At 36.7% G+C, this 11585-nt stretch overlaps 1 protein-coding gene across 1 annotated transcript; it reads left to right on the top strand.

Moving 5' to 3' along the window:
- Positions 1–80: 80 nt before the first annotated feature.
- SETD4 (SET domain containing 4) lies at positions 81–10826 on the top strand. The gene is made up of 10 exons (XM_029285510.1): positions 81–150; positions 758–853; positions 1704–1741; positions 2647–2735; positions 5397–5826; positions 8068–8242; positions 8684–8765; positions 9351–9431; positions 9550–9673; positions 10454–10826. Exons 1-10 carry the CDS (start codon positions 81–83, stop codon positions 10586–10588), a joined length of 1320 nt encoding a protein of 439 aa, XP_029141343.1. The 3' UTR covers positions 10589–10826.
- Positions 10827–11585: the final 759 nt, after the last annotated feature.

Raw genomic sequence — 11585 nt, 5'->3', positions numbered from 1 at the left:
TGCAATTGAAATAATTGATTTAAAAACTCGGTTTGCTTTTTTATTTTCAGTTTATGTACAAATTCCCAAATAATTTTAAAATGAAGAAATGCAGAGGTCGTACTTACCGAAAGAGACACAGAAAACAATCTACAGCTTTTTCTTCAAGTGGTGGTAATATGATTAATCATTTTATTTACCTATGTATGTATATATATGTGTTTATGTATTTGATTTTTATCCTGCCTTTAACATAAAGCAGTGAACATTCCTTTCTCTTCCTATTTTCCTCACAACAAGCCTGTGAGCTGGGTTGGGCTAAGAGAGCATGACTAGCTCAAAGTCACCCAGTTGACAGGACTAGAATCTGGTTTGGTTTGATATTAATAATTTCTATAGGATTGCTCCTATAAAATTTAAATGATTTTAATTTTATCCTTAAATCATATCCCATTTCTATTAGATATCTGTTTTATTGCACTGATGTTGGATTGCCTTTAGCATAGTTAATTTTATAGTTTATATAATACTTAGATCAGTGAAGCATAGTTAATTTTATAGTTTATATAATACTTAGATCAGTGATGCATTAATACATTGCATTAATACACGATTTTAACAAAAATGTTATTGAAACAAGCCAAAGGGCTTATTTTTGTCCACATATTTCATCATTTCTGTTTTGTAATGTGATTTTATGAAGCAGTATATTGTTGTGAAATAATCTTGTGGATCAACCTGGATACCTTATATGATATGTGATTATTTTCTTATTTAGTAAATTTGAGTTATAAAAATGAATATATACTTCTCAAGAAGTGGTTGAAAGAAAAAGGCTACAAGAACAATAATTTAACTCCAGCAGTGTTTTCAGGTAATGTTCTAATAACTTTTCTAGAAATTTTGACAGCAGATTGGCTGTTAAAGGAGTAAGATTAATCAATGGGGATATGTGAGCAGGAATTCATATCATTATTTGGATTGCCAGCTAATTCAGAATGTACTTCACATTCATTAGGAATCTTAGCAGAAATGGCAGTATCATTTCCCGTGCTGAACAGAGTAGCACAATCTTATTTTAGCTCCTGCAGTTTCTGAAGAACAGTGACTTTTAGACAGAAGAGTAAAAGAATTCCTGAATTTAGTTCCATTTCTTCTATTAAAAGCAAAGAAGGTGAAAGGGATTAATCATTCCCAAAAGCAGTCTGCTCTTGTCTGTGTAAATATGTTGCTTTCATACAGACAGGCCAGTTCTTATCTCAGTTTCCTTTTGCTAGAAAATTTGTCAGGGAAGCAACATTGTCCCAGCAATAGTTAGCTTATTTAAAACCAAAATTCTTAGCTTGCTGCTGTAAAGATTTCATTTGTGAATTTACAAAATCTTCTCAATCCTGGAATCTATACAAAAAAAACGTCCGATACTTGATTTCTTCCCTTGGATATATCTATATATTCATGCTCAATTTTATTGAATTGAATTGAAGATAATTATATATTTCATTATGAAAATTGTAAATTGACAACATAATTGTATTGCTGGAGGGACTACAACAGTGCTTCCCTCAAGCTTCCAAAACGGGTTGCAAGATTAAAAAAAAGTTTTGACTTAAATAATTTCTATATTTGTCATTCCATATTTGTCATGTTAAGTAGTCTATTACAACTGTCTAAGAAACCAATAGTAGTATACCTAATTGCATTTTCCTCTCTCCTATGCCTTCTAGAAACAGGAAGGGGATTGATGACCACAAAAACGCTTCAGGTTTGTGATTATTCCTATGAATAAACAGTTGAAATTATCTGAACCATAATGAGGATATGAGAAATTATACTATCTTGTCTTTCCATGTAATGTATATTATTTAGATTTCCCTTGCGAATTTATGCTGGATTTATAAATGTTTAAACAATAATAGTGGATTAGGCTAGTATCTTAGTTTTGAGCAGGGACTCAAGAGCCTGTGGGTGGACCGGATTTATGTGGTTGTAGTTACGTTTCCAAAGCCTGGTTGATTTGGGGTTTAAATTCCTGTACTTGCCAGATGATAGGATGGTATTCTGTAATCCAACATAATTGAACATCACCAGGGTAGAGATAGTTTTTTTTTTTGATATTATAGAATTTTGCTTTAGTGTTTTAAGTAGGCCAAGCAATTTTTAAAATATTCCCAGTGCTGTTATAAAATGAACTTCATTGTACTTATACCTTGCTGCGTCTATCAACTTACATTAAGGGTTTGGGATGTTTTGAATCCATAGCTATATTCTTCACTTTCTTTGGTATATTTCACTTTTGAGATTTAGTTATAGAAATAGATGCACGCTTGTAGAGCTTCTCATAGGATTACCAGGGTTATTACACTGTTAGAGGTTCTGCCAAGGAATGACACTCTTCTGTCTTAACCCTCCTTAGCTTGTCTTTGGTGGGGATAGGGGTTGCTTCCAAAGTGAGTTTCCAAGGAGGGAATATCAAAGATAAGATGATGTAATTCTCAGTTTTGCCTCATCTGCAATTGATGTGCAACCTTTTGAAAATCTGCTTATTGTAAAAGTGGCAATTAATTACACAGTGCTTGGTTAGAAATTTTTTTTTTACTTTAGTGCATAATAATGTATAAGATGAGTACTTTTTCAATATATTCATTCTGGTTTTTTTTAATTTCACAGGCCGAAGAATTGATTATTTCTTTGCCTGAAAAGTGCTTGCTTACTTCCAATACTGTGCTTAGCAGCTACCTCAGAGAATACATTTTAAAGTAAGTTGGTCACCACTTATTAAAATTCTCAAATTTACACATTGACATTTCAATAGCTCTTATTATTTAAACTTATACTTCTCCTAATGTGAACAGTTTCCATTACTTTGAACAAAGTTGTGTAATTGGGGAATTATGTACAGTATGCATTTTTGTAAGAACTGATGCCATTAATTATGCTTCATAATTAAAAAATATTTTTTAGAGAATGTTTGGGAAACTAAAGTTAGTTGAGTGATTGTTTCAGAAGGATAACACAAGAGATCCTCTTCCAGGTAAGTTGCAAATTAGACATGTGTTTCTTCAAAACAAATCTTGTCATATTTATTGTGATATAATAAAGCATTACCTTGACTTAGTAATCTGTTTGCATGGATATCATATGCACCTATAAATTCCATCCCCATTCAAGTGAGGAATTGTAAATTCTGAGGTCAGAAAAAACAAATTATAGACCAGGGGTGTCAAACTCAATTTCATTGAGGGCCGCATCAGCATTGTGGTTGCCCTCGGGGCCAGGTGGATGTGATCAGAGTGGGTACGGCCTACTGGGTGGGCGTGGATGGAGTGGGTGTGGCCTACTGGGTGGGTATGGCCAGCTCTACATCATTCATGTCAAAGATGCCTGTGGGGGCCTGGGCAGGAGTGGGATAGATCTGAGGGTCTCTGGCAGAAGGATGGGACCAGGGCAAATGCCAAGGCATGGTCCACTGGAGGAGTCTCACTGTTCTTCTCAGGCCATGTGGGGGGGGGGCTTATGGAGCTAAGACTGAATGTGTTTCAGCATAGATGGCCACCACAAAATTGTACATTGGCTCCCAGCTGGCCTGGGCTAGGGCCAAGGCAGCGGGGGCCGTTCCCTCACTGTTTCCACATCGCGGGCCGCATCCAGCCCCCGGACCTTGTGTTTGACATGTCTGTTATAGATAATCCAAACATTAAAACTATCTTTATTAAAAATGGCCATTCACAAAGTAGTTGCTGGATGATAAGAGACATGCTTGCATTTTTGAGCTGATCAGCACATATTTTGTTATTAGAAGCCTTAGTGCAGGCATGTCAAACTCACAACGTCACGTGACGTCGCGCAACGTATTGGGCCGGTTTTGCCATTGCCGGCAATGGGGTGGGCACGGCTTCCACGTGACGCGTCCGGCCTGCAGGCCGGCAGTTTGACACCCCTGCCTTAGTGCTTGCGATTAAAAAAAGTTCCAGTTCTCAAATGATAGTATTGTATCTTTCGATGAATGATAGCAGAGCTGTTTTACATCAGACTCTATTTATATATTTTCCTTTGTTTAAGAATGACCTTCTAAAGTCAGAGCTAGACTGTTCTGGGAGGCTGAGATCTCTCTGTTCCCATCTATGAATAATGTTATATGTAAGCTTTGTGTCCGTTTTTCTTTTATACAGAAAATGATCTGTTTTTTTACTATATGGTGTCAGAAATAAACCCTGCATAGAATTCTACTCCCATATTTCCTTATTATTAGGGCCTAATACTTTATATGCAACTTCAGGGAATCATATCTTTCCCATCCTTCAGGCATTCATTATGGTAATGTTATCAATTGTGAACAGTGTCTCATGGCACTAAAATGATATTTATGTAAGAAAGTCAAATGATACAGTATGTAGAAAACCTACAATGAAAATGGTAACAATGAACATTGAATTACTCTATCATTCTAATTGGTATACTTAAAACGGATGCAGGAAAAGATACTGAAATGGTTAAACATTTATGGCAGAGAAGGTTACAGTGTTTGCTGTTTTCTAGATTAGAAGAATGATGAATAAGCAGAATGTGATAGGAGTGAGTAAACCGAGACAAGGTATGACAGCAATGGATATGGAGCTTTTTTCTTTTTCTGTCAAAATAGACAACGCAGAGTCATCCAATGAAGGCAAATAGTGTGAAACTCAAGACAGAAAAAAATATTTCTTTAAACAGTGAGGTTGATGTAGTGGTTAGGGCATCAGGCTATAAACCAGGAGAGTAGTCCCGTCTTAGACAGGAAACAGGTTGTCTGACTAGTTACTCTGTCTTAGCCTTAGAAAGCAGGCAGTGGCAAACCTCTCAACTTTTGACAAGAAAAATGCAAGGACTAGCCTAGGCAGTTGCCAGTAGTCAAAACTGACTTAAAGATGCAATATTTAATTACTAACCATTTAAATACCATGGCATTCATTCAAATAAAAAGTAAGGTTAGCTACTTGATCTGTTTTGAAATAGGGGTAGCTGAGGATGCTAACAATGTCCATGCTATTGCTCAAAAGATTCTGTGGCTGTGTCCATTAAATTGCCAGGAGTGGAGCTCAACCTGTAGGAATCTTTACTTAAGACACTAAATGTCTAACAGAGTATATATTACTTCAACTATCAAAGACAATCTACTTAGTTATTGGAGAACTTCAGTTAGGTGGGTCTGTTAAGTTCATGCTCTACTTGTGGCATCCCATACATGTCTGGTTGGGTGCTGTAGGATTAGACCATTGGCCCCGATATTCCGTTCATTTAAACTATCAAGCTGTTCTTCCTTCTTTCAATTTCATCCCTTGTGGATGAAAGCTTTGGGTATGATAATAAAACTCAGAAAAAAACAGTGACAATCAAAATGTATTTAACGGTTACTATGCTTTCCTTTGCCTTTTCAATAGATGGAGACCTCCAATTTCTCCTTTGATAGCATTATGTTCATTTTTAATAACAGAGAAGTGGTTTCATAGGACATCTGTATGGAAACCGTACCTGGATCTCTTACCTGAAACATATACCTGTCCTGTCTATTTGGAGCAAGAAATATTGAACCTTTTCCCTGAGCCCTTGAAAAGAAAGGCTCTCGAGCAACAATCATCGATCCAGGACCTTTTTGCTTCTTCAAAGCAGTTCTTCTCTTCGTTGCAGCCTTTATTTCCTGAAGATGTGGCCATTATTTTTAACTTCAGTGCCTTCCGGTGGGCTTGGTGCACTATAAATACAAGAACAGTGTTTATGAAACATTCACAGAAAGACTGTTTTTCTAGAGAGCCAGATATATATGCTCTAGCTCCATTTCTGGATCTGCTAAATCACAATCCAAAGGCCCAGGTAAGATGATAATAATGGTGATATTAATTTTATTAATTATAGAAAGAAAGAAGAAAAAGGAAGTCTTATATGTCTTGAGTGGGTTTTTTTTATACACCCTGTCGGCCCAAATATGGGAGGAAGAAGTCTTTTTGCCTGTATCAGCTCAATCTAGAGCCGTCCACAGGCAGCAGTCGCTACTGTGACATCATTTGTATTTCCTAAATATTTGGGCCAACAAGGTGTATCAAAAAAACACTCAAGACAAATCTCCTCCCCTTGTCTCTTCCCTACCTGATACAGCTGACAAAGTGAGAAAGAGCCTGTGGCCTTAGGGGTCAACACAGCTGCCTAACGTGCAAGCAGCCCAGGTTTGAATCTCAGAAGGGTATGGCTGGCTGATGAGAGCTAATCAGCTCGAAATAGCTATCCCAGTCCCCCTTAATTCTTTGTTAGCAATCCAAAATTTGTATATATATGTATGTTAATAATTATATTAAAAATGTGATCCCTGGGTGTATCCATACAATAAATAAACGTGAGCACCAGGGAGTACAATAAAATAATTTAATTCAATGCTAAAATACCTAAAAAACACCTAGCTTTCGTCGGCATCTGCCGACATCATCAGGGCTTACAATGCCGGTCAGTATATATATATTCGTAGATTTTCACGGGTACAGGTATGCAGGTCTTGGCATATTCGGGTCTTTTCCCATGTAAGATTAAGAGTATCTTGGTGACGTTTTGACGAGGTCCCACTCGTCATCTTCAGGCTGGGGTCTTCGGCTTCGTGCTTGTGCGAGCAAAGTGTGATCGGAGCTGCCGTCTCTCTATAAATATTGGTGGGGGTGTGTGGAGTGCTGGCTTAGTTGCTGTAGGTGGGTTGGTTGGCTGTGTAGGGGTTATTGTTTGCGGATTGTTCAGCTGTTTCGTAACATCCTGAGTAGTTGAGGTGCTGGCTGTGTGCCCATTAGTCTTTTGTGTTATAACGACCTGGGTAATGAGTTGTGTGATTACATCCTGAGATCTAGTGTAGTGATATCCTGAGTTTTGTGTTGCAACATCCTGGGTGGTTGGCTGTGTTATAACATCCTGGGCTTTAGCGTTGTAACCTCCTGAGTTCTGTGATATGACGTCCAGAGCAAAAGGCTGTGATGTAGCATACCAGGCTTTGGTTTGGCTCCGAGTTTGCGGTCTAGCTCTGTGTTCATGGCGTGTGTCCGTTTGCTTTGTGTGGGGGTCGGAGGGAGGTGCAGCAGCTGGTGATGTCGTCGTGGTTTGGCTTCTGGATGGTGGTTGCATTTTGTCTGAGGGATGGGTTTGGGCTTGGGTTTGGGTCTGGTGAGGGTGAATGGTGGTGACGTACTGTGTTGTTCTGGGTCCGGTGTCAGTTTTTGTGGCTAGGGCTCATTTGTTGATTAGGGCTAGTTTCCAGATGTCTGGTAGGTGGGAGGTATCGTCACATTTATTCATGTTGTGGGGGTGTTTTTCTATTTTGATGGCTTCCATAATTATTCTCTTGTGGTGTTCAGTTTTGGAGATTAGTTTGATTCCTTCAAAATCAATTTCATGTCCTGTAGCTTTAAGGTGCTGGAAGAGGGAGGAAGTTTTTTCTTGTTTTCTGACTGCATTCTTGTGTTCTGCGATGCGGGCATTTATTCTCCTATTAGTTTGTCCAATGTATGTATGTGGCTGGGCAGATTTTGCATGGTATTTCATAGACTCCTTGTTTTCTAGCTGGATCCTGTCTTTGGGGTTTCTTAAGATGTTGGCTATTTTTTGGTCGGTGCCGAAGGCTGTCTTGATATTGTGTTTGTGGAGAATTTTGCTGATTTTATCTTTGGTGCCTTTGATGTAGGGGAGGAGGGCGATGTCGTTGTACTGTTCTATGTCTCGGTTCTTGGGGGGTGTTTCCCTTTGGATTAGGTTGGTAATTGTATTTCTTTGGAATCCGTTGGAGATTAATATGTTTGTGAGAGTCTGTAATTCAGTTTTCAGGTGAAATACATATAGCATTCTTGTTCAAGTTTAGAAAGAGAAAGAAAGCTTCAAGCTATTGTGTAATTGGTTTAATTAACATAGAATGGATCCCTTCCACCCTTATCAGTAAATATATTTAATTTCCCCCATTATATTTATTTTGTGGGCCTAACAGGCCCAGTGCCTTTAGAAGTGTAGGTTTGATCCAAGGGTTCTGTGTTCAGTAATGAGAATATATTGATATGTTTCTCTTGAACTTAACTTTTTTCACATTCTCAGGTGAAAGCTTCATTTAATGAAAATACAAAATGTTATGAAATAAAAACACATCTGGGCTGTCAGAAATACAAAGAAGTATATATTTCTTATGGTCCTCATGACAACCAGCGACTACTGCTAGAATATGGTTTTGTTGCTGCTGATAATCCACACAGCTGTGTGCATGTTGGTACAGGTAAGTCTATGGCTAGATCTTGATTTTGATGAATAATAAAAAATAACGAAAAGCTTAGAACAAGGAAAGCCCATCACTTTCTCTTAGAGTTTTGAATGCTATCAGTTTTTTAAACTTCCTACAATTGAGTCCTACAAGTAGTCTGATGCACTAGGATGAGATACAGGGGAATAAAAAAAGTCCTTTTGGAGGTATTATTGCTTTTCTTCAAATCTTTCCTGTATTACTCTTATGTACCTTCACAATTTTTTTAAACAGGGGTTCTCAGACTGTGGCTTATGACGTGCCCACAAGAATATGTGTACAGGAAATTTTCATTTCTTTAATATCTAGTAGATATGTTAATAATATTAACTACCAATACAGAATGCTTAAAATGTCAGCCTTGAAAAGTATTGCGGCTTTTATTTGCTTTAAACATTTTACTTTAACTTTCTTTAGATACATTGCTTAAATATTTTTATTCAGAAGACAAACAGAAATCTGCGAAACTTTTCATTTTACGAGAGCACAAATTGTTAGAGTAAGTCATCTTTATATCTTTTATGGTATAAGTTTTGAAGATTTCACGTTAAACTTTCTCAGTGTTATTTGTGGATTTGAAGTACAAAAATAAATTTGTGCAATGTTTGTTGCTTCTGCATGGACCGTGATTAAATACAGGAGTTTTGCAGAACACTGGAACTCATCCTGCAGTGTATCCTAGTTGAAGGTTGTGCTAATATACATGATTTGGGACATAAGAAATTTGTGTACTTTATAATCCTATACGTCCCTGATATAGATATTGCCCTTAGTTAGTCAATATTTCGTATGCATAGATTTCTATATATACAATAATAAAATCATGGACTGCTACCTCTTGATTTAGGGATGGAGCATATGGAAATTTTATAGGAAGATGTATATTAAAAGATCATGTAGTTCACAGTTGATTTCCAGCAATAGTTGGATAGTACCCCTTTAACTGAATGTATATAATCTGTTTTTTTAAAGAGTACTATGGAACATTGCAATTGTCAGTGAAGTGAGATGGACAGTATTTTCTCTGTCAGCATATGAAATAAATTGAATTTAGATTTTTTAAAAAAATACTTTTTTTTCCTAGTGATCTGACGTTTGGCTGGGATGGACCATCTTGGACACTTCTTACAGCCCTTAAATTGTTATGTCTTGAAGCAGATGAATTGTAAGTTGCAAACATTTGCTGAAAAATATTGTTTTGAGAAATGTCATTTGGATTGCCATTTTCTTGCTTTGTATGAATATCTGATACATACAAATATATTCAAAATTTATAATTCTAGTACTTTGTGGAAAAAAGTAGTGCTTGGAGATGTTGCTTCAAGGAAGAATGAAGAAAAGAGTGTGGATCTTGCAACAAAAATATGTACATCATTGATGGAAGAAACTCAGCATGTGCTTCACAAGGTACTTTTAATACTTAACTGCTCCAGTGTAAAATTTGAGAGTGGAATATTTTAAATAATTAAGATTGAGAAAAAAACCATTTCAGATTCCTCTTAAAGCTGAAAAGTGTCCTGTCATATGATATATCAGCTTATCTCCAGCCAGCAAAGGTTAGGAATTTATAGAGGAGATGCTTAGCTCTGATAAATCTTCAAGAAGAAGGACTCTTCAACTGAAACAATGAAAAATGTTGGTTTACTGCATTCCTAATAAAAATGGAATAGATGAATTATTTGATACATTATTAGAGATTGGCATATCAGATTAACAGAGTTAGACTTTGTAGCAATTTTCCTAGAGGTATAAAATAAATTGAAATAGATCAATCGTCCAAAAGTAGGTTTTCCAAATATATATGGTTTTCTCATTATCCTAGCCAGCATGTAACTGCAACTATAAAGTTGGAAATAACCTTTTAAAGCCTTTGTGTCCAATCTTTTTCTATTATAGTACTCCAGATAAAAGCATTTGTGATAAATAACTTTCACTTGAATGTAGAGAAAGTAATATCAATACCCGTTTAGGAAAATAGTTCTATTATCAAATAGCTCTTACTATTGGAAAGTTTTCTCTGACATCAAGTAAAATCTGCCATCCTATCACTTACTATTATTGTGTGTTCTGAAGAATTAGTGTATTATGTAATTATTTTAAAATATTAAATGAACATTTGATCTTGTGAGTAAATGTATTTTAACAACCAGACAGTTCTAAAATATAATTTTGTTTTTTTCTTTCCAGGTTTCAGTCTCAAAAAATCATTATAAACATCTTGTGAATCAGCTGACTTTGGTAGAAGCATTACATACAGAAAATCTAAGAATCTTGCAGCTTTCGTATGCAATTCTTCAGCATTTACCTTCCACAACCATTTAATTTTGCCAAAACAAAATTGTGCTAGTCTCTGCAACAATAAAACAATTTAATATTCAGTGTGAACATTCTGTAAAATATGAACAGAAAAAACAAACAAACCAGGAATGCATAGATCTTTGAAGTCCCTTAATTAAGACTGCATTAATTAGGAAAAAAAATACGTTAGGAGAAAATAATTTAAAAGGGGCAATAATGAGGCCCTAAGGATCTGTAGTCTGATAATTTAGAGCAATGTTTCTTAGCCTTCCCACTTTTAAAATATATGAAGGTCCTCAAAAATGTTTTTGTTTGTGTGGATTATATTTATCAATGTTTACCATATTAAAAACTAAAGTTGATGCATTTGCTGATGCTATCCATTCTCACAATTATTTGATGGGATTTTTAATATTTTTTTCCAATAAGCTGGCAATTGATTTTGTGGACCTCTGAGAGTCATGTGGTACTCCCAGAAATCCTAGGAAGTTTCTTCACCTCTGAAACATCATCTTTTTATCTCTGCTTGTTTACTTATTATTTAGGAAAGTCATCTGAATTTTAACTTCTTTTAATCTGCTGATGGATTTAGATTAGGGCTGTCTCTTTGACACATATATTGACTCAGAGTAGATAAACTGGACTTCTTGAGAGATATGCACTAGAGAAATAATTGCATGAATTCTCTGAAGTCTGTTAGGAGCCTTCATTTGGTTCTTGAAAAACACTAGAGATGTAACTGCATTAAAAACAGCTTATGTCTGCAAACACTAGCCCAGTGATGGCAAACCTTTTAGAGACCGAGTGCCCAAAAACTCGCCCTGCCCCCACTCCGCCTGCCCGCAGGGCCACTCACCGCCTCAGGGCCTGCCACAGATCGCCCAGGCAGCCCAGCAGTGCCATGGCCACACCCTCTGCCCACGCCCCGCAGCATCAACTGCGTGATGGGGCATGAGGGCAGAGTCTACACTGCCTGGTTGCCATGTCCTTGGCTGCGCTGCTCCACATGGGCCATGCTCAG

Source organism: Protobothrops mucrosquamatus, unplaced genomic scaffold (assembly GCF_001527695.2).
Source record: "Protobothrops mucrosquamatus isolate PMUCROS unplaced genomic scaffold, P.Mucros_1.0 scaffold1788, whole genome shotgun sequence".
NCBI classification, from domain to species: Eukaryota; Metazoa; Chordata; class Lepidosauria; order Squamata; family Viperidae; genus Protobothrops; species Protobothrops mucrosquamatus.
This window is presented reverse-complemented; position numbering and strand designations above follow the sequence as displayed.